At 32.0% G+C, this 23,827-nt stretch overlaps 2 protein-coding genes and 1 long non-coding RNA gene across 3 annotated transcripts; all 3 read right to left on the reverse strand.

The window, feature by feature from the left end:
* Positions 1 to 2,305: 2,305 nt before the first annotated feature.
* LOC124434812 lies at positions 2,306 to 4,291 on the reverse strand. Its single transcript, XR_006944901.1, has 2 exons — positions 3,684 to 4,291; positions 2,306 to 2,673 (listed from the first exon to the last, which is right to left on the reverse strand). It is a non-coding gene; the product is annotated as an uncharacterized LOC124434812 (long non-coding RNA).
* Positions 4,292 to 4,865: 574 nt separating this feature from the next.
* LOC124434686 (patched domain-containing protein 3-like) lies at positions 4,866 to 10,948 on the reverse strand. The gene is made up of 21 exons (XM_046984575.1): positions 10,636 to 10,948; positions 10,339 to 10,421; positions 10,129 to 10,251; positions 9,856 to 10,000; positions 9,591 to 9,676; positions 9,087 to 9,207; positions 8,829 to 8,952; positions 8,596 to 8,708; positions 8,376 to 8,438; positions 8,038 to 8,080; positions 7,832 to 7,898; positions 7,525 to 7,666; positions 7,139 to 7,276; positions 7,007 to 7,046; positions 6,635 to 6,793; positions 6,381 to 6,499; positions 6,157 to 6,309; positions 5,946 to 6,071; positions 5,671 to 5,815; positions 5,440 to 5,561; positions 4,866 to 5,335 (listed from the first exon to the last, which is right to left on the reverse strand). Exons 1-21 carry the CDS (start codon positions 10,897 to 10,899, stop codon positions 5,102 to 5,104), a joined length of 2,610 nt encoding a protein of 869 aa, XP_046840531.1. The 5' UTR covers positions 10,900 to 10,948; the 3' UTR covers positions 4,866 to 5,101.
* Positions 10,949 to 13,858: 2,910 nt separating this feature from the next.
* Positions 13,859 to 22,792, reverse strand: LOC124434675 (patched domain-containing protein 3-like). Its single transcript, XM_046984562.1, has 22 exons — positions 22,671 to 22,792; positions 21,595 to 21,841; positions 20,982 to 21,064; positions 20,771 to 20,890; positions 20,527 to 20,671; positions 20,355 to 20,440; positions 20,044 to 20,164; positions 19,222 to 19,345; positions 19,030 to 19,142; positions 18,769 to 18,831; positions 18,285 to 18,327; positions 18,141 to 18,207; positions 17,643 to 17,796; positions 17,300 to 17,437; positions 17,159 to 17,198; positions 16,696 to 16,854; positions 16,500 to 16,624; positions 16,279 to 16,431; positions 16,069 to 16,194; positions 15,330 to 15,474; positions 14,388 to 14,509; positions 13,859 to 14,307 (listed from the first exon to the last, which is right to left on the reverse strand). The coding sequence occupies exons 1-22, from the start codon at positions 22,766 to 22,768 to the stop codon at positions 14,014 to 14,016; spliced, it is 2,766 nt and encodes a 921-aa protein (XP_046840518.1). The 5' UTR covers positions 22,769 to 22,792; the 3' UTR covers positions 13,859 to 14,013.
* Positions 22,793 to 23,827: the final 1,035 nt, after the last annotated feature.

Genomic DNA, 23,827 nt, shown 5'->3' on the forward strand with positions numbered 1-23,827 from the left:
GCCCGTTCCTCTATAGATTGCATTACAATTTCAGCAATTGTAATTGCATTACAATTACAATTGATTGCATTACAATTACAATAGATTGCATTACAATTACAATTGATTGCACTACAATTGATTGCATTACAATTGATTGCATTACAATTGTAATTGCATTACAATTACAATTGATTGCATTACAATTACAATAGATTGCATTACAATTACAATTGATTGCATTACAATTACAATAGATTGCATTACAATTACAATTTCAGCAATTGCTGAAATTGTAATGCAATCTATAGAGGAACGGGCACTCATGACTTACAAACATGCACTACCTTTTTGGTTTCGCTACGTAGATGACACAATCACAGCACTACATGCAGACGAGATTGATGACTTCTCACATCAACAAACAGAACAGCCATACAATTTACCAAAGATGTCGAAGAAAACGGAACTCTTCCTTTTCTCGACTGTTTGGTAAAACATGACAATCAAAAACTAGGAACAACAGTTTATCGCAAGCCAACACATACTGACCGACTACTAGACCAATCATCTTACAACCCTACATCACACAAAGCCACCACAATCAGAACATTAACAAGACGTGCACAAATCATATGTGATTCACCGGACGCTCTACAAAACGAAAACAACCATCTCAAACGTGTTTTGACAAAACAACTATAACTCTGACTTTATCAAACGCAACACTTACAAACCCAACAGACCCAACGAAACGAACAACTCAGTGACAACAGCAACGATACCTTACATCAAAGGTACGTCTGAGACTATCTCGCGTATCTTACGACCATACAACATACGTGTCGCACATAAACCAATCACAACATTACGACAAGTACTAACGAACATAAAGGACAAAGAACAACCACGAACGACAAGGTGCAGTTTACAAAAATAAACTGCTCCGACTGCACGCCTCCTATATCGGGGAAACTGGCAGGAACTTAAACATAAGACTTACTGAGCACAAACGAGCTACTAAGAAACAAGACAAAACTAATCACATTGCCGAACATCACCGAATCACAAAGCACAACATTGACTGGGACTCGGCAAAATGCATCACTTACAGTACTGACTATAGACAACGGCTTACATTAGAAAGTTGGTATACCAACTTGGAACAAACCCTGAACAGATCACAGCAATTACCGGCACCTTACAAAACGACTTATTCACAATACAAACAAACGATCAACTAAAAACATTACACTTCAAACTAATTCACAATGACAATACACCATTGACCCACACACTACAACTAAAAACGTTACACCTAAATCACACATCACAACTAAAATAAAATATTTCACTTCACACTAATCCACAATGACAATACACATTTCCCTGTACACAATACAATGACGTAAGAACCAGACAACAAATACGGCTAACCTGACGTTTACTCCTCATTTGACTCTGAAGATGACTACCGCTAAGGTTGTCGAAACGTCAGTCAACAACATCAAAAACAGTCCTTCTCAGGACTTTATTAACCTGGACGATCATCATTTACAAACATATAACGATACTCCCAGGTTCAAACCATTTACTTTATTACGTATATTTATATTAGCTTTCTGCCATCACTTCAATTTCGTAGATGTAAACTAATGACGACCGTGGGCAGGCCAGACCAGGGTAAGACTGGGACGAATGTGTAGTGAGTATTTTGAAATGTGTAGCGAGAATTTTGAAATGTGTAGCGAGAATTTTGAAATGTGTAGTGAGTATTTTGAAATGTGTAGTGAGTATTTTGTAATGTGTAGTGAGTATTTTGAAATGTGTAGCGAGTATTTTGAAATGTGTAGTGAGTATTTTGAAATGTGTAGCGAGTATTTTGAAATGTGTAGCGAGTATTTTGAAATGTGTAGTATGATTTTGAGTGATGTTTTCTTATTGTTTGTTATGTTTTCTAAATTATTTTGTCGTGACCCGTACCGGCCACCGTAACTTAGGGAGTGGTCGCAAAGCATAATAAAAACACATCCATCACAGCAATATAAAAAGAGTGCTTTCAGTAAGCAAATTTACATTACATAACAAGAAATGCGAAATGAGCTTCGCAATTCTACGAAATTTGCTTCGCAATATTTCGCCAAAATCGAAATAACTTCGCAATTTGCGATTTGCGAAGCGCTAATTCGGACCTTGAAAATTATGTTATAAAATTTTGATTCATTTTGGATAGTAAATTTCTTTTCACCTTAAAATATATTCATGATTCAATCTAGAAAGTAACTTCTCTTCTCTTCTCGAGTAATTTTGCGATTAAATAGCACACTTTTCTGATTCAAAGGAATTCTTTTGATCGCATAAAGACAGCCGTCCAATTTATTACGTACCTAAGCTTATATATAGCATTTCCAAATCACGTAGAAAATTGTTCGTGATTTGGAAATGTTTTACGCTAAACGAAAATTGTTCACATTTTTTTTCTACCTGTGAATGAACGTGAAATAATCCTTCTACAATATCACGGAGAATCCGCCATATTCTATGTTGGTCATTGCATTATCACTCGTCAATAGCATTCCTCTTCTCACAATGGTTTATCTGTATATAGAAAGTTTGCAGAGTACACTTTGAATCTTCTTGAATATCTCTTGTGGCGATTGCTTTGTCTTCACTTTAGAAAACAGCTTCCTGGTCCTAAAAGAAAGACGCGGGTAGTTATTTTTACATATCTTCAGCAACATCATGAACAGTTGCCACTACGATACACTACGTAAGCCAACGAGCTTCCAAACTGTATGTGTGATTCATCAATATTTCTTTTGAACATATCTTTAGTAGACTCAGTGCTATTAACCCTTTCCTTCCCAAATTAATATTTGTGATCGTTTGTCTGAAGTAGTCTGCTATGAAAACTGTCAAATTAAACAAATACAATCATAGTAGAGCTAAAAACTATATATTATTTGAAAGCTTATGAAATGTTCTACATGTTCTTGCGAATTGTATGGTCATCAAAATGACCATTATGTCACGTTATCTTTTTAAACTTCATCGAATTTTTTTTGAACAATAAACCATATACAAGTTTGTGCATGTAGATCGTCCAGGTTATTAGAATCCTGAGAATGACTGTTGTTGTTGTTGTTGTTGTTGACTGACATTTCGAAAACCTTAGTGGTAGTCATCTGGCAGTCTTTTGACTCTGAAGATGACCACTGCTAAGGTTGTCAAAACGTCAGTCAACATCAACAACAACAAGAGTCCTTCTCAGGACTCTACTAACCTGGACCATCTACATCCACAAACTTGTAATGATATTCCCGGGTTGAAACCATTAACTTTAGAATTAAATACAACATATTGTCATTAGTTGCAAAGATAATTTATTTAGAGGCATTTTGATAGCAAATTTATGGTGCAATGTATTTTGAACACTTCGAAAATATAAAAATATTGATGCACAATTGATTTGAGCAAGAAATTAGAATTTCAAAAAGTGCCAATGAAGACAATAAATTATAAAAAACACATTTTATTTAACTTTAAATGTTTTAGAGACATTTTTTATAAAAATACCAACAACCATATAAATGAAAATGTAGTGCATTTATTTGTGCTATGGTTAATTCTGAAACAGGTTTTGTGTGAGCTATTTTGAAGCATTTGGGGCAAAAGTTTTTTTGTTTTCTTATTAGATCTCTTACCACAAGCTGACTTTTTATTTCCATAAGCAAAACACCTTCATGACCTTTCAGATTTCCTTGGAAAATGTCAGCTAGACAATCCTTATTCTGGTGAAAGGTAGCAACGTCCTTCTCTTGCTCCCAGCTACTCTTGTAGTGAACTCACTAGTAGATTTGCAACTTGCTCCAAAAAGGTCTGATGGACGTTGCTTTTTGGATTCAGTTCATGACGCTTGATTCTTGAACAAGACAAGAACATAGTTCTAGTAAAACAAAAAAACACTTTCTTTCACACCTTCATAGCTTTTCTCTGCATCAAATAATATGAGAGAAATTGATCACATAAATCAACCCCTCCAAAGTTGCTGTTATGAGACACAATAAGACTCAGTTTGTTCATAATCACCAACATCCTAATAATGTCGAAGGCAAAAAAAATCATGAAAAGTATTTTCAATAAATACTATTCTAATTATATTTCATTGCACAAGAAATTGCTACATCATTTTAATGTTAAAGTTACATGTGGTAAACAATAGCAGTTTTACACATTGAAAGACAATTATAAAATAAATCATCTAGTATCTAAAACTGAAAGAAGCAATATGTAAAGTCTGTAGACTACTAAAAAAGGTAATTTTAGTTCTTACTTGCAAAGTAAAATGAACATCATGATTCAAGACTAGCTCACTGAAGCATTCATCTTGATTTGTATTTTGAGGTTGGCAGATTTCTTCAATCATTTCTTCTTCTTTATCTTTCCTCTTTAGTCGATTCTGAATCAACTAAAGTCAATTCAGACTCATTGTCGGAGAAGAATTGATTCAGAACATCCGTTCACTGTCAATCCACTTTCCTTTCCAGAGAAAAAGGCGAACAAAATCCGTCAAAATCACGCTATAACAATTATTCTGGTAAAATTTGTCGGCGGGGCCATTGATGTATGATGTAGCTAAGAATTGAAGAGCCATACAAAACTTCCTGTTGTTGAAATGTAGAGCAAGATTTATCAATAATTATATATAAAAGTACATAACATGACTTGGCAGGTTTACTTATTAAAGTAAATGAAAGAAAAATTTTTAAAAAAGTTGTTTTGAAATCTCGTCAGCGGAATTTATTGAAGTTCATACAGTTTTTTATGTTTGAAAAATCAACGTTAAACTAACGAATCATTTCATGTAAATAATTCACGTACAATAATTGAAACAAAAACCTTTATTTTCGTGTTAAAATGATTTTCTATTTAAGCATTGTGAGTAAGAGAATAAAAAATAAACTATTTAGCCTCAATAGCTGCATATTTATGCAATAGCTCGCTACTACGAACAGTTTCGTTAAATGTGCAATAATGAATTGTGTATAGTTGAACGACTGAAACTGGTGCATTGACATTTCTTTCCATGGCATTTTTTTGTTTTAAAGCATGACCTTTAAACTCATGTGTCTTTGACTGAACTCTTAGGAAAATCATCTCCATTCTGAAGACCTTCATTTGTATGCGACAAAACTTTAGGATTGTTTTTATTTTTCTCGTATGAAACATCTCCAGATGTCGAAGAACTGTCTATTTTTTCCGCTGAATCATATGGACGAGGACCAATAATGGATAAAATGGCGGGTAGGAAAAAAAGTCCATGGAAAATACCAAAAATAATGACACCAATTAAAATCTACAAATGGAGGACAAAGAAATTTGTTTTGGCGTCATTTAATACTACACCAGGTATAATTGAAAAACAACAATTAGCTATTATCACAGTAATCTTTCTCTCACCCTGAAAAATGTTATAAAAACGTGAGATTTTGAGACAACCAACGGAGCAATCGCTAAAAATGTACTGAAACAACCATTCCATACCGCTGGACCGATATCACGGTACATTTTAATTGTTCTTTCTGCCACAAAAAGATAAAAATGTAGAAAAAGAGAAAAAGAGCAACACAATATCACACCACGCGAACAATGTCAAGGTAAAAATTTCAATTGCTAAACATATTTTGTTACCTTTTCTTGTACCAGATTTTATCAAAAATGTGTGTCCAACATGAGATGCATAATCCACAGATAAACCAATAGCAATGATAAGCACAACAGTTGAAACTGTGTCAATCGTTAAATCCCAAAAGTACATCAATCCAGCGACATCAACCTAGAGAATCATGAAGACATATCAGCCATCAATACACAAGTGCGGCATAGGAATAAAGATAAAAGTTTGAGATTCATTTTAATTTTTGCAGTTTGTTTTTTGCACAACAAAAAATGATCAAGTTACTAACCACCGTGAAAATGACACAAAGGGACACAAGCACTGATGTCACTGGGCTTGCAATGAACACAAAATTAACAACTAAGATAGCAGCCATTGCCAATAAAATGTTTTTGAAAAGTTCTTCCCCTATAACCTGGCACATTGAAAATTGATACAAAAACATCAATTAGCTGTATTGAGCTTTACTGAAAAACTTTGTCCGCGAAAAAATTTTCTACCTTGTATGTTTCAGCAAACAAAATCCAGTCACCATAAACCCTGGGTCTCGAACTGAACTCAATGTTTTCAATTAAAGTACGAAGATTATTCATTGCTGCAACGCGATCTTGTGACTTTCTAAAAATTCTAATGAATGCTCGTATTCTTGTGGCCTGTATGATAAAAGTAACTTTTTCAAAATGTTTTCGCTGTTTGTACTAAAAATAAAAACATGTCTTATTACTGTAATATCGTTTGAATTTTCGTTCCATATTATGTCATTTCTGTAACGACTTCCTTCTTTACTGTTTATGAAAAGTTTCAGTTGTTTATAGAACTGCTCTTTTGAAGAAACTGTCATATCTAACGGTGCAAAATTACAGAGTTGACGTGTGTTAGTCTAGATTATCGTGTGAGTATTGGTTTATTGAATAAAGAAATTTGAAAGTGTTAAACATGAAAAATAATTCAAAAATACGATGTTAACTGATGACTTACTTGAAATGTGTAGTAGTTCGGGTTTTGTTTTATTTAACCATTTAATATAATGTTCAAACCAATTTTCAATAGTGCTTGATGCCAAGTATTGCCTTTCATTTTTTAAATTGTTATTTAGTGTATGTAGATGCATTTGTTCTTTGAAATAATCAATCTCTCCTGTAAAAAAAATAATCGAAATAATAAAGTAATTAAGGACAAGGGTAAAAATAGCTAAATAGCAAAATTTCAAATTCAGCCAAAACGACAAATTCCAAAAGTTAAATTCATTTGTAGAAGACCCTAGCTTATCAATCTATTGATGTTGTTCACCAATCAGGTGTGATTTATTATTTATACCAGATGCGAGATATACATCACCATTGAACTTACCAGTATAAAACACTGTTGGTTGGCCACCCTCAACAAAATTCTTACAAATGAAAAAAACGTTAGATTTAGATATCGGATTTTGCGTGTTTTTTGCAGTTATTTATCTTCAACAGACCACGACAAATGAGATACCTCATCATTAAGGTCCATAAAATCTCTCACAGATGTTCCAGTAGGAAGAAACCATTTGTATTCAAATTGTTGTTCTAGTTGCAGTGAACCATAAATATTTCCACCAAGTAAAGCAGCAGCCATTACGAATATAAAGATCTGAAAAATCAAATAAACGCTAGATGCAAAAAATATCCTTTTAATTTGTGCTAAAATATTTCATTAAACATGTGGTTAAGATAACCAAAGTTAGAAGCTCATCAATGCAAAATTAGCGATAGTTTAAAACAAACTTATATATTGCTGTCAATTTTAGAAATCTTACATAGTTTTATCTAGAAATTATGCAACATGACTTGTATATATATGAACTGATGCAGTTTAAAACGATAGGGAAGTTAGTATACCTTCACAGGTAACTTGACAACCCCTGGTCCAACAATCTTTTCATAAAACATTTGTAAATAACTTTTCTGTCCACATTCGTTTGGTTTATAATCTTCAGGTAAAATCATACAACAACAACAACCATCGCGTCGTTTATCTCTTCTGTAAAGTTTAAAAAATTTATAAATTCAATCCATGCAATCTAAAGTAGATTAAAAAAGTTTTCCTTGGATTTGGGTGAATATTTTTTGAAACTTGATAGACAAGACATGCGGTTAAATTATTTATTAGAAAGAAAACAAAAAAATGAATACAGGCGTAATTAACCTTCTAGCATCTATAGCTAAGCAGGCAGCAAAAAATGTGATTTGTAACAAGTAGTCACAAAGGATTCCTAAAGATAAATAAATGTTTGTTATTTTTCAGTCTCCTTGCCAAGAATATTAACAAGTAATGAAATAATTCTGCATGGAAAAGTGAAAATTTGCTTCATCATTATGAGTAGTATACTGTATATATACATAGAAACTTACCAATTGCAGCAAAGAAACAAAACGATCGAAGTCCAGGAATTATCTAATAAATTAACACGAATATGACAACAAAATTATCGCATAATTTTATCGTAGATTTAAATGATAAAGTAAGTGTGATGACAACACTTTGAAAATTGACTTTAAAAGTACGCTTTACTTCAATGTAAATTACATGCATAATTCATTATATATGGTTTTTAGAATTAAATTTGATCTAAAATATTGATGCAGTAATTAAAAATTAATTAAAAATTCTTGTTTCATTTTAGGACAATATTTCATTAACACATAAAAATATAAAAACAGAAGTGGTATAAATAAGGAAAAAACTGTACCGTGGTTGCTCCAATTAGGAATGCCAAAAGATCAGAAAGCGAAGTAATCGTTATTGAGCATCCCTTGAAAAAAAGTTATTAAAAATTTAGTCGTTCAGATATTTTTGTTGTTCCAGCATTAACTTTTCTCCATTAAATTTTCAGTAAAAGAGCAATTAATTCAAAAACAAACAATTGCTTCGTACTAAATTTTAACAAATGTGTTACAATCTTTACTTACAGCATGTTTTAAAGCTAAACCAATTCTTTCTTCAACTGAATTTGTCTTATGAATATCAGGGTGAATGTTTGACCACGATTGTACGATAACAAATAGATCATCTACTCCAATACCTACAAATAATATATTTCGGGATATCGTCTATGATTTTCCTTGAAAAAAACTATTTAAAAATATTTTAACATGAATTTTATCGGCTAAATAAAAGCCACAAATTTATTGGCGAGGTGTACCTAGCAATAGAAAAGGCAAAGCTGCATGAGCAGGACCATAAAATAAACCAAAAGCACTACAAAGAGCTATGGATACACCAATTGATAGTCCAACACTTACTATTCCACCAAGAGCAAGCCATGCCTGTATATGGAAAAATAATGAAAAAAGTTTACTTAGTATTAAATGCATTTTTTGAAAAGCCAATGACGCAATAACGCAAAAATCATACATGGATGGATAGCATAAGTTTGTACTTGGTGACTTTTTTTGTCTACCTTAATTTCCAATCGAGTGAATTTTCCAAGAATTACGACAACGAATAGAAAGACAACTAAGTAGCCACTTGAAAGAAGAATGGCGTCTCCATCAATTGCGTTGGAGGAAATTTTGTCAAATCTATGAATATTTAAGGTTTATCATGGATGGATGTCATTGTTTGTTATTTCGTCAATAAATGACTTTGATATTGAAAGTTTGTCAATAATTAACTGTTGTATGGTGTTCGTCTCGTGCTTAACTGTTAGTATTTTTTTAACAGTCCTTAACTACTGGTTTTTGTTTATGTGTCAATAATTAATGATTGTTAATTCATCAGTTGTTTGTTAAGTATACAGGTGTTTGTTTATATGTCAATAATTAATGCTTGTTACTTGATCAGTCATTTGCTAAAACTATTAATTTTTATCAAAACGTCAGTTTCTGACCATAACTAAACCATCTAAGTCAAACAACACTTTTTTAAAATGGAAAAAGTTTGAAAATTTTACACATGGTCTTACTTCCTTCTGGTAAAATATCGCGAAATGTTATTCTTCACAATGATATTTTCTGAAGCTTTCTCCCATTTTTCCTCCCTAGGGTCAACCTAATAAACAGTCATATGTATGCCAAACTTACATAAAAATTATACAAACTTCACAAGCATTTTATAAAAATTTACCAAACTTTCATTTTGTGTTTTTTAAATTGGCTATGTAACATTCACAAAATAAGAGTTTTTGCATATTCCTCGCGGCTAAACACAACCAAACATTTCTTACTTACATCATTAGCAGGATTAACTAAACCAGGGAGTCTTTCAATAAAGTAAGTTGTTTTTATTAATTTTGCTCCAGAAATCTTTCCGTTGCTGTCATATTGGATGTTCGATAAAACTTGTTTAATGTTGAACGGACTCTTGGAATAGGGGCTATAGGAAGATTATGTATGTTTTTTTACTGCGAGCAACACATTTATTTTTATTTTTTCTCTTAAACGATCTGGAAACTAGATGATATAACAACAACAGATACGAAACAATAATTGTTCCCACCAAACCTTAGAAATGGTCTGTTGTTAATATCTTTTAAGACTTGATCGTTTCGTTTTAATCTTTGTATTTTATCCCCGTCAAACGACCATATTTCCAATATTGAATTTAAAGAACAAATATCGCCAATCCTGCAGTGTAAATTAAAAGCTTTGCATCGTCCTTTCATATTTTTTGAATTATTTGCAAGATCGCTAAATTAAAAAATGTGTACGAACTTGAAACACATGTCTTTCCATCTGAGTGTTTTATTCTGAAATGTTATGGCGACGTTAAGGAATTCTTGATGAATTTTGTACATCTAAATAAAGCACAACGTTTGGTGTTCACTTTTATTTCACTTGTTACTACTCAGAAATACCCGTGACAATCATTAAAACCATAAAGGACTTAACTTATTGTGGAATTATTTGATGTAGAAAAGATTCAATAAATCATTCACAGTGAAGCAGTGTGTCAGTATTGTTAAAAGATGACATAATTTTCCTATGATGAACATGCAAACTTCAGAATACCTTTTGAATGACGTCAACGTTAAGAACATTTGATTGCATATCAATGAAACTAACTGGAGTGGGTTCAGCCTTGAAATGTTGTTCAATCCAGTTTTTATCATGTTGTGCCTTTGAATCTTTTGGCACCCACAATTCTCCATTCCTGCTTTCTTGGTTGAATCTGAGAAAGCCAATTAAACACAGACCACAAATAACGAGAGAAATAAAGATCGTCAACCAAGGACTGGAACCAACAGTTTTACCACTCCTAAAATATACAGACATGTATTCAAAACACGGAAAATAGTCTAAGTAAGCATTATAATATGAAAGTGCTGCGTTTAACTATATGGTCACTGGTTGTATAAGTATCACTGTTTACAATCGTGCTTTCTTGTTTAAATTTATCATCAAATGTTAATCACTACAAGATATCTATTTCAGATTCAACCTGTAAAAGAATGTTTCCAGATATCCTGTGATAAAATTTCTTAGTGTCTGCAAAAGAGATTTTTTCGTCGCTCGTGCAGATTTCGATTTACAAGATTCCGACATATTTTCTATAGAAATTATATAACACAAAAAATATGAGAAAAGTTGTAAATATTTGATTGAAAAATATTATTAACGCCATAGAACAGAGATTTTGCAGTATTTTGGAGTCTATAAAGTTTATACGATTTGTGCAAAGCTGCTGCGCTAACCAGCGGTATTTCGACAAATATTTCCGCAGATTTCTCAAAAAATTTACCGGTTTACATCAAAGCTGACGTGGCCCATGATGAAAAGTCGGCCGAATGCTTACTTTATTATATTTTATCATGAAAGCTATCTGACTTTCAACAGTTCTTTTTAGAAGTACTTAGTCGTCAACTCGCTATTTACCATGGCAGTATGTTTATTACTTTGCCAAACTAAGTCATTTCTTTACTCTCCATAAACGTGCATTTTGTATAGGTCATCTTCCTATAAAACCTACCTTTATCCAATACTCAATATTAAATTTTTGCTGGTCAACCCAGTTAAATGTCTACCTGTGCCCAAATGAAAGTTTTTAAAACACAAACTTTCTCCGTTGACGTTATTCTTTATGTCGTGAGAGACAAAGCTGCATTAAAAGCATGTTTAAAATGCTGAACTGAAATTATACCTATAGAATCTTTGTTTCATTGTTTCAGCTTAATTTCACCCATTATCAACCCGTAGCAATTGGATGATATAAATATGTAATATCCACGCCATGTTACAAGTGACGGTATGCAATATGATGCAAAAAAAGTCTGTCTTGTATTTTAGTTACAGTTCGACTAAGCTTATTGCGAGTAATGTTTTTAGTGAAAAACCTTAATCATGTTTTTCATTTCTCAACTTAATAAGCATATTATATTAAACAGTATCTGTAAATTTTCCACTCAATTTCCTCCTAACTGCCACGAGCAGCAAACGTCGAAGAGAATCACGGAGTCCCTTTTGAACTGGCTATACTGGTCACAAGCACGGCACTCTGTGATTCGTTTTGACGTTTGTTGCTCATGGCAGTTGAGTGGAAGGTTTACAGATACTGTTTTATATGATATATGCTTATTAAGTTGAGAAATAAAAAAACATGAGAAAGGTGTTTCAGTAAAAACATTACTTGCAATAATCTTCGTCTTCTTATTATTAACATTATATTTCTTAATAGCGAGTGTGGCATTATTAATGAACCACAGTGTGAAGTAGGAAAATCCAGGATATATTTACCTTCAAGTATATCAATTAAAATTACAAATACACCATGGTCAAAGGTAGTTTAATGATGAAAGGTGTCTTTGAAGAAGAAGTCATGCAAACTTTTTTAAGGTACATACTGTTGTGAAGTATGAGTGATCGAAGTTACTATTAGCTGTTATTGTTAGTGATTTATTAAAAGCACACGTATTGCGTATTTCTCTTTTTCTACATTGTCTGACAGTCACGTTCGTTTTCTAAAGAATATAAAAAGTCTTTATCAGATAAAAGACAATTTTTTCTTGTATTTTCTATGGATCAGCATGGAAGCGGCAAATCTTGTTTCGTGAGGGCTGTCACCAATGATTAAAATTTAATTGTTAGGCTTTAAGCCGACAGACAGCGATGTTCTGTTCACACCAGTTTTAGGAAAACATAGTTTTAAACAATGTAATGTTAAATGTTTGACGTAAGTAAATAGCTCAAAAGAATTCACACAGGCCTCCCTAGTGTCGGAGCCTTTGATGTTTTTGTCTTTGCGCATACCATTAGCCACTATTCCAGGCAGCTGATTCTTTATTTCATGACACAGAATGACGTCATGTTAATTTGGTCGGTGAAAACAAATGATAAATCCTAATCAACTGGCTGGAAAAATGGCGCAAGTGGTCGTTTCGTATTGTGATCATTCTGTGCCCTATGCAACATAAAATATTGTAAACAAACTAAACATGAATTTTCATCATATATAATGGCAAGTGTCCAGTTTCACTTCAACCTCGAGGGCTATTGTCGTTTCCTATGGTTGGCGAGCTGCAAAATGTTTAAGTTTTGCCTTTACCATTGTCGTTCTAGGATGATTCAGTTTTTGTATGGTAACTATAAGTGATCTTTTGCAGCGTTAAGTGTGCTAACTGCTGGAAAAACAATGGCGATCCTAGCAACTTTAAAAAATTCAGAAAATGTCATTTGAATTTGTTTTCAGAACTTGAATTCTTGAAGCGTTTTATAACCTACTCGATCCCAATCTTTGCACAAAACTTTAGTTTGTCCTTTCGTGTCTCCGTCTCAGCGTTAAATTAAAAGTTATTTCAAAATAGGCTATAATAAGCTAGTCGATTAAACTGAAGTCCTTAAATTTTTAGAGAGTGGGTCAAAGCAAAGAAGCGATCAAAAAATCTGGATATTTGTTTCGCAGAAACGTATCTTGGCTCAGTTAAAAAGACATCAATGGTAAGTTAAATCACAGTTCGCAAAAGTTAAGCTAAAGATAAAAAATCTTGGGGGGGGAGCTGTTACGCAGACAATGAAAATGACATAGAACAAATAGCAGTAAGTGGTTGTTATTTCCACAGTTTCCGTTAGTTGAAAAGGTAAAATCCAACAAAATAGTTTATAAAACATCCATTGTGAGAGAATGACGTCAATTCACATTAGTTGAAACAAAACCTTTCCTTCAATGACAAAGTATTTAGTTAAATCGACGAAAACCAGGTATTATATCAAGTTCAATAAATTTGTATAAATCACATCATTGCGTTTGTGATGAAGATATTTTACTAGAAAAGGGTTAGACCTGTTGGTATGTGTCTATAAATGATAATTATGTACAATAGCTGCAATTTAAGCAGTAATACAATTTAATAAATGCTTTTAATCTTTATAATGTGCAATAAATATAAAGCATGCCTAAAAATACATTTCAACGACTGGAACCGGTGCATTATTTTGTTCGAGAGCATTTTTTTGTTTTAAAGGATGACCATTGGAAGCATCATCTTCAACCTGAACTCCTTGATTTGTTTGTGAAGGAACGCTAGGAGTGTTTTCATTTTTCTTGTTCTTCGGTGAAACATGTCCAGATGAGGAAGAACTTTCGATTTCTTTAGCTGAATCATAAGGACGAGGACCAAGAATGGATAAAATGGTCGGAAGGAAAAAAAGTCCATGGAAAATACCAAATAAAACAACACCAAACAATATCTACAAATTGTAATTGTAAAATTTAAAATATAAAATTTACACAATGTACAATATGACAAAAAAGTATGTACGAAAGTTACCCTGAAAAACGTCATAAATACGTGAGATTTTGATGTAGCCAATGGGACAATTGCTAAAAATGTACTAAAACCACCATTCCATACTGCTGGACCGATATCGCGGTACATCTTAATTGTTCTTTCTGCAAGAAATCCCAGATATCAAACTAAGATTAGATTACTCATTCTCGATTTCCATGGTTTGATAGTTGATCAAATATCACCTCAATAAAGTCTCGACTGACGAGCTCGTAATCTAATTGTAAGTTAAATATTACTGAGTAAGTTTTCATTGTAGTTGTATCCTGGTTCTTTGTACGTTGGTCCAGAAACTATTTATATTCATTCACTCAACGAGTAACAATGAATATAAATAACTTAATTCGGTAATAAGTTAGCTTCAATGAGAAAACAGTACAAAACAAGATAATGCAACACATATTGATTAGATTTTCTTATTTAGCCCAGTGTTCTTTGATGTTTTTTAAGTGACTCGATTTCTTAAATTTATCAAATAAACTAATTATGAAATTGTGAACTTCAAGTAGTTCAAACTTGATTTGAATTCAAGGGTTTTGATGATTCAGACATTAGACATTCGTTGTCTTTTAAAATTGTTTGTACTTCAATAGAAGCCACAAACACATATAGTTAAAAAAAGTAAAATAAGCGATTTTATGTATGGATATGACTGTTTTGCTTTTATATCTTTAAGACATATATAAAAAATTTTCTTCGCATGCAAAAAAAGAGCATAGAAATTAAATGGGAAAAATTGCGCTTGGGTAAAACGAACTTTCATTTGTCTAGAGCCGTTAATTTAAATGAAAGGTAATTAGTTAAAAGGTGTACGGGGTATTTCATGTCCAAAATATACTATTTCATAAATACGAAATGCGTGATTGTTCTTGGCAGTATTATGGTTCATACATGTTAATAAGAGATGTTTCATTATTTTGTCACCTTTTCTTGTACCAGATTTTACCAAAAATGTGTGTCCAACATGAGATGCGTAATCCACAGATAAACCAATAGCAATGATAAGCACAATAGTTGAAACTGTGTCAATCGTTAAATCCCAAAAGTACATCAGTCCAGCAACATCAACCTAGAAAATCATGAAGACATATCAGCCATCAATACACAAGTGCTGCATAAGAATAGAGATAAAATTTGACATTAATTCTAAATTGACATCAACCTAGAGAAATATTTGACAAACAATACATAAACTCGGCACTAAAGTTAAAAAGGCTTGCTAAACTAGAGTGACTGGAAAAATTTAGGTTAAATGCAGCAAAAAACAATAGAAAGAACTAGGTTACGTCAAAATAAATTACTGCAGCACATTTTGAAATATATTTTCATTTGTAGCCACCTTAGAGGCAAGTCCATCGGTAAAATTATATTCTTTAAAAATTCAAAACCAAAAGTGTTTTTCTGAAAAGTACTTTGAATTTAAAATTGAGCTGCTATAAATTATGTTGACGAACGCCAAATCCGCCATTGGCAAGAAGGAAAGTTAATGCAACTAAAAAACTCTTCAGTGAAGAACCTTTTGTTTTCTTTTCTACTGACAAAACATAAGGTTGTCCATTAAATAAAGGTACAGTGTTAGTGATGAGTTTAAATTATTTTTTCATGAAACAATCCATGGCTGTGTAATTTCTTATAAGAGTACGATGTAAAAATTTCCACTTACCACTGTTAAAACAACACATACAAACACCAACACTGACGTCACTGGGCTTGCAATAATCACCATGGTGACAACAAAAACAACTGCCAAAGCCAGAAGTATATTTCGAAATAGTTCTTCAGAAATGACCTGACACAGTTATAGAAAGTTTAAATAACGTAAAACGAACTTTCTCTTTTGATTAAAAATTGTAAATTTACGTAAATAAAGTACCTTGTTTCCCTCAGCAAACAAAATCACTCGATTATAGACAATGGGGTTTTCTTTGAAACCAATTCCTTCTATCAAACTTCGAAACTTATCCATTGCTTTCACTTGATCTTGCGTTTTTCTAAGAATTCTTAGAAATGCACGTATTCGAGTTGCCTAGAATGAGAAAATTAGTCAATCCAACAATATTAGTTGCATAAACTATTTTCTAAAACAAGACAAACCTTTATAGTGTTAGTGTTGTTTTTCCAATGAATGTCGTCACGAAAACGACTTCCGTCACCTTGAAGATATTCTCGCAGTTTTTCGTAGAAGACATTTTCATTCTTGACTCTCAATTCTAAATCATCTTATAAGGTTATGAAAACTTGTGAAATAATTTTGTCAGCTTAAAATCATAAAGAATTTCTTTATACTTACTTGTAGTGTTTAGAAACGTAGAGTTTGTCGTATTTAACCAATTAATGTAATGTTCAAACCAATTTTCAACGGTGTTTGATGCCAAGTATTGTTTTTCACTCTGTATATTGTTATTTAGTGTATGCAACTTTATTTGATCTTTGAAATAATCAATCTCTCCTGTAGAAAAAACAATAAAATGGAAATAATGCTTTATAAGTGTTTCATGAAGTAAAAAAGAACTGGCGCGATAATGTAGAAAGCAAAATACCAATTTATCCAAAATTTACAAATTTTGTATGTAAAGATAAATTCTATAACAATCCCAACACGATAAACATTCCAAAATCCAAAAGAATTTCTATCTTCAAACGATATCCCAGTAATATATAATTCATCAATCACATGCATCTATAGCTTCGAGAAATTTTTCATCTTTTACACTGCTCACAACACGATACAAGTATTTCATCATTAAACTCACCAGTATAAAATGCTATCGGTTCACCACCTTGCACAAATTTCTTACAAATGAAAAAGAATTAAATTTAGACAGTGTTTCAATAAAAATATGGTAACTACAAAGTTAAAGGATCATGTTAAAAAAGGAAATTCAATAAACTACCTCTTCATTAAGGTCCATGTAATCTCTGACAATTGTTCCAGTAGGAAGAAACCATTTGGACTCAAATTGCTGTTCTAATTGCAGTGAACCATAAATATTTCCACCAAGGAGTGCAGCAGCAATTACTAGTATAATGATCTGAAAAAATTAATGATTAATCAAATTTGAGTAAAAACGTAATACCACAAGGCAATTTTACAAACTTAAGAAATTTTTAATATAACGGAAGCAGACACACATATGACGACAATTTTCTATTCCTGGCTTTTACGTGAAAATTATGCAACATGACTTGTATATATATGAACTGATGCAGTTTAAAACGATAGGTAAGTTAGTATACCTTCACAGGTAACTTGACAATCCCTGGTCCAACAATCTTTTCATAAAACATTTGTAAATAACTTTTCTGTCCACATTCATTTGGTTTATAATCCTCAGGTAAAATTATACAAAAACAACAACCATCACGACTTCTGCCACTTTTGAGACTTGATCTAAAGATCGTGATTTTAAAAAAAAGTTACATTTACGTAAGCACTCGTTAATCCTTTCGTTGTTTAGTTGTTGTTCGTTTTTCATTTCATTTGATGTTTCGAGCAACAAATTTTTCAGTGTACATCAAGTGCATTTCAACCTAATCTTTTAAAGTTTTTCGAGCACTGAAAGAGATCCCATGCAGTCGAGAATCGAATTCTTAATGTTAAGATTAGAGCCCAAAAGATAGTTCTCAAAAAAGACATAGCATCTTGATCTTAAAATATTTGTTAAAGAAAGCAAACTACAATTTAAACTACAATAATTACAGAGATTCTGTCACAAGCCTCAACTTATATCTTACCTTCGAGCATCAAGAGATAAACAGGCCACAAAGAAGGTGATTTGCAGCACATAGTCACAAAAAATTCCTAAAAATTTGAAGTGCCTCAATACTATAAGAACACACAAAAAACGTCATTTATTTTTTCGTATCAAGTCTACTTACCAACTGCAGCGTAGAAACAAAATGATCGAAGACCAGGAATTATCTAGTCGTTCAAAATAAAACAAACAGTCATATACAATTTGTAAAACAACTAAAAGTTGCACGAGATTCTAAAAATGTTGGTCCATCAAAATTGGCCTTCAGGCGGAAGGTCCCAGGTTGCAAATTACATTAAAATTTACCACACAAAATAATAATGAAAATTGTTGTATATATTGTTATGATTGCTCAGTTTAAATCCTAGCTTTTTTTCCTTCTGCTGAGACTTTTCACATATGAATAAAAGCTATCGTGGATAAGTGGTATTTATTAGAGAGCAATTTTTTATCATGGTGAATTTTAAGAAACGATTTATCGACTGTCTGTTAGTTTTTCATAAAAAATACAATATAAGTCACGAAAGTGTTTGCTTCATGTAATATATAATCAAATACATACGGAGCGCAGAAAAATGGAAAACTGGTAATTTATTGATGAAAAGTACCGTTGTTGCTCCAATGAGAAAAGCCATAAGATCCGTAAATGTTGTAATAGTGATTGATACTCCCTGAAATACAAAAAAATTTGATGTAAAACAGTTTGATGTTTATGAATATAGCACGGAGGGCTTTAACAACCTTAGCGAACGAAGTTAGAAGAAAAAGGAACTGGAAAATTTACCTCAAATTGAACAAAGTTCAAATGTAATAACTGTATAATTTAAACCAATTCTGTTTTATTTAGGATATATTGGCTTTTCACTTACAGCATGTTTTAAAGTTAAACCAATTCTTTCCGCAACTGAATTTGTCTTATGAATATCCGGGTGAATGTTGGACCAAGATTGTACAATAACAAACAGATCATCTACTCCAATACCTACAAATAATATATAATTCATTATTTTTTTATCTTTTTGCTACTAAAGCTGACGATTGTGCAAACATATTATAATTACCAAGAAGAAGAAAAGGTAATGTTGTATGAGCAGGACCATAAAATAAACCAAAAGCACTACAGAGAGCAATGGATACACCAACTGACAGTCCAACACTAACTATTCCACCAAGAGCAAGCCATGCCTACATTAACAATAAATGCTATTTAATGTATGTTTATTTTTGACATTTTAAGAATTATTCTGACAACCACTTTCTTAAGAAATGATTGGCACTTAAAGTGATTGTGATATAAATTTTTTCTAATCTCATATTTATGCAATGTTTTAGGGTTTGATTTGGCTTGTTTATTTGTTGTTACAGAACATAATAATTTTTAAACACAAAGTTCTATGCAGTTATAAAATCAAAAGCCAACGTGCTATACAAAAATATATTTTAAATAATTATAAAGATTACTCTTGGGTAATTACGTAATCATATCCATGAAGATAGAACTATATAAAACATCTCACTTTTGAAGAAAGTTGGCAATTTATTTCATATACAATAATCTGCTTGCAGGTACGGAAAGACAAACTTTCTACTCCCAAAACAAGCAGTTTCATTATTTAAAACTAGTTGTTTCATGTGCATTGGAAAAAATTCAAAATTTACAATAATTGAAAATGATTGGTTCAAACATTACAGCAGTGCCGTAGCCACGTAGCCAACTCGATAATTGAAGGTAGAGGAGCAATATTCATATATGCATATTTTGTAGTATCAAGTTCCATTGATATACATTGTTTTCTGCAGAATATAGCTTACATATATAAATATTGCCTCCCCTGCAATAGCTGCGCCACTTTATAACAGATAAACAAACAATAAAATAATACCTTGATCTCAAGTCGTGTGAATTTCCCCAAAATTATAATGACGTAAGCAAGTATAATTAGATATCCACTTGAAAGTAAAATGATGTCGCTATTAATGGCGTCAGAAGATATTTCGGCAAATCTACAAATATAAATTTTATTATTGTGAATGAATAAATATTTAACGAGCAATCATTAAAACCTTTGAAATATACATAATGTCATTTGTTTAAGTTGTCTGTTTTGGTTTTATTGACTTTAATTAAAAAGTTTAACAAACGAAAAACTTTTAAATTAAAGTTTTCGAGGAAAAGAAACTTATCAATCCCTACTTTTTTCTAGTCGTATACAGTTTAATGTTATATTTCTCCATAATTCTTTGAAATTCTTCTTCCCATTTTTTACCACGTGGATCAACCTTAAAAAATAAATCAAAATGTTGAAAGTGGAAAAGAATTCATTATGTAATAAAATACGATAAAATATAGACTTTAATTGACTTACATTATCCTCAGGATCAACCAAAGCAGGAAGTCGTTCATAAAAAAAAGAAGTTTTCACAAATCCTGCACTTTTAATACTTCCGTCTGGGTTTTTCTGAATATCGGCTAGAACTTGTTCAAGATTGAACGGACTTCCAGAATATGGACTATTAAGAAAATATTGACATAATGTATTTTATTGTTTATACCGTTACATATATGCATATTTTGCAATAGTGTATAAAAAGACAGCAACTAACATATACCTAAAAGGTCCTCTGTTTGTTATATCATTTCGAATTTGCTGTTCAGTTAATGACATTATTTTGGTCTCATTAAAATCCCACAATTCCAAGATCGATCGTAGAGAGCACTTATCTCCCTTTCTATAAATATAAATGTTAAAATTCAATGCTGATTGACCATCGTACAAGCTGTAGAACTAATTATACTTTAAATCTAAAGACATATACGAACTTGAAGCAAATGTCTTTCCATTGCAGTTTTTTATTTTCAAATGTTATAGTGATGTTGACGACGTCTTGATGTATTTCCAACATCTAAGGATCAAAAGAAGTTTTATGTATAAATTTGTCATTTATAAAATTTCGTTTTACATTATTTACAAAATAGTGGGGGCTCTTCAAATGAGATCTACAGGAAGGACTAGATCTCGCTATTGACAACTCACGATTACATCTTGTAAGGGTGAAAATTTTCCTAAACGCAACATTGAGGGCGAGCCCTTCTCTCCCTGAAGCGTTGAAATTAAGTTCAGTGAATATGCATGGAATAAAAGATCCTAAATTTTCAGTTATGACGGAAAGAAAAGACATCAACAAGAGCTTACGCAAAAAGAAATCACAAAATTGCAAAAATCAAAAACTATTTTTTGGTTTGTCACCAGCTTTTCTGTATTTGTTGTCAAAGCACGCGATAAAAACGCAGCTCTCAATGTGAGGCTAACATTTTGAATGTAAAACAGAAGGAGAAAAAAAAACACGAAGTTATTTTAAAGCTTGATAATATTTGTACATATTGATAGCAAATTAAATCACATCAAGCAAAGATACTTTAGTAGACTTGGTACCTTGCGAATGACGTCAACAGTAAGGACATTAGATTGTTCATAAATAAAATGAACTGGAGCAGATTCTTCAGGAAACTCTCGTTCGACCCATTTCTTGTCATCTTGAGCTTGCGAGTCTTGTGGTACCCACAATTTTTCACCTCTAAACTCTTGTTCGAATCTGAGTAAACCAGCCAGACAAGCACCACATACAATTAAAGTAATACCTAACGTCACCCAAGGACTGGCACCAACAGTTTTACCAATTCTAAAAAATGTAACGAATTTCCATGTGTTATAAATGGTAGTTATGTCAGATCATTAATCAACTTATGGCAAAGTAGTATCTTGTGCACAAAGCCGAAAATTACGTAATAGATTTACTGACTAAAGGACTGGAACTTGTTGGATGATCTAACTCTTTAATTGTCGGAGGCAAAAACAGTTATGTAACTAACTATACAGTCATGTAATGACACACTTGATAATCATGTAACAATACACGTGACAGTCATGTAACAATGCACGTGACTATCATGCAACCTAGATTTGTTATCAAAAGCTAGAATAAAGACATGTAATGAAAAAACATTTTTATAACTTTAATTTTGAGAGCCAAGAAAGTTAACAGTAAAATATGAAGCAAACATGACAGTTAGGTTCCTTTAAGGCTACTTGAAACATCTATTGCATACAAAAACGTGAGAAACAAAAGGCTCACGTGCGAATGATTACATAATTATTCTGGTTTTACGTATTAACGACGCAAAAATGTTTTGATATTACTGCAAACTTATCTTTTTTGTTTGATCTAGGATAAGCCAAAATAAATCATATTTGCACATTCTTGGATATATTTACATTTCAAAACGTCATAAAATCAGTGAAGTTTGTAAAATTTTATTTTTTGAAACTAAAAATTTAAAAGTAGTTAGAATGATGAAAATGTTTTGAATATAAAATTGAGCGGCAGGTAGCTACATTCGATGCTGTAAAGCAAAACATGCATGTGATGTTCACGAAAAAATTAAGATAAAATAAGGCAGACAATACAAGCAAGTGAAGCAACTTTGTTGTCTATATTCTTCAATAGTTACCTGTAAAATGTAATCTCCAAGAATCCTGTTATAACATTACTAAATTTCTGTAGATAGTTTTTAGACTGGGTCGTTGATTCTTTACTAGATCCAGACATTCTTCACAACTTCTATCGTTAGAAAAACTTAATTTCACTAGAATAAAAAAAAGTACAAAGAATATAGCAAAAAAGCTCATGAATACATGCAAGTGACCAAAACAGCATTTGACAATTTTGACAATAAAACGTTAGTTAGCAAACAGTGGCAAAGACAGCCGAACATTTACTCCTACAACGCAAATTTTTTAACAAAACTATTAGAAAATGAATTCCATTTATTGTTTTTGCAGTCATTAAACACAAAAATATATTTGCATTGTTGGAGTAAAACAGGCTGGCTTTGCTGCTGTTAGCAACAAATCGCAGTAGATGACTTGCATTGTTTATGTTAAGCCGGCTGGCAGAAAATTCCAAATGGAGTTAAAGCATTGTTGCTCTAGTGTTGTATAAAAGCACTTGAGCAAATCTGTCTGCCAGCAAAACGTAAATAAGGCAAGTCATCTATAAGAATGAAAACTTAAAGTTTGCGGTGAAATTCTAAGGAATGCAAACTTCCATGGGTGGCTAATATAGAAAATAATTTTGATGATTATTACTTAAAACACGAAACATGAGTAAACCGAGATTTCCAATCCAGGTTCAAAAGCTTGGTTGAAAGTTTTGAGATATGATTTATAACAGTATTTCATTATAAAATAAAAATATATATCTTTCGTGATGTACGAGATTATTCTCTTGTTTATATCAATGTTCTACACTTGTAAAAAACAAAATAGATGATAAAATTTACCTTCACAACAGAAAAATATTCGATAGGTTGAAAAAACTGGCCGCAGTAACGATGACAGTGGTCAATATATCTTGGGATAAGCAGTCGATACAATGTTTACGAGCACTTAGTGAGCCTGAGGCAAATTCGTTTCAACTTTTATTACGCTATGTATGAATATATTAATAACTTACATTAAAATTTTAAAGCTGCATATGTCTTTACATATCCGCGTGGGAGGCAACAGGCAATCAAAGCATTTGTAAAAGAAAAGAATTTGTTGCTGGTTTTGATTCAGTACTCCCAAGTCCCAACTGTTATAAGCTCACAAAAGAAAGGAAAAGACG

This window comes from Xenia sp. Carnegie-2017, unplaced genomic scaffold (assembly GCF_021976095.1).
Source record: "Xenia sp. Carnegie-2017 unplaced genomic scaffold, XeniaSp_v1 HiC_scaffold_1, whole genome shotgun sequence".
NCBI classification, from domain to species: domain Eukaryota; kingdom Metazoa; phylum Cnidaria; class Anthozoa; order Malacalcyonacea; family Xeniidae; genus Xenia; species Xenia sp. Carnegie-2017.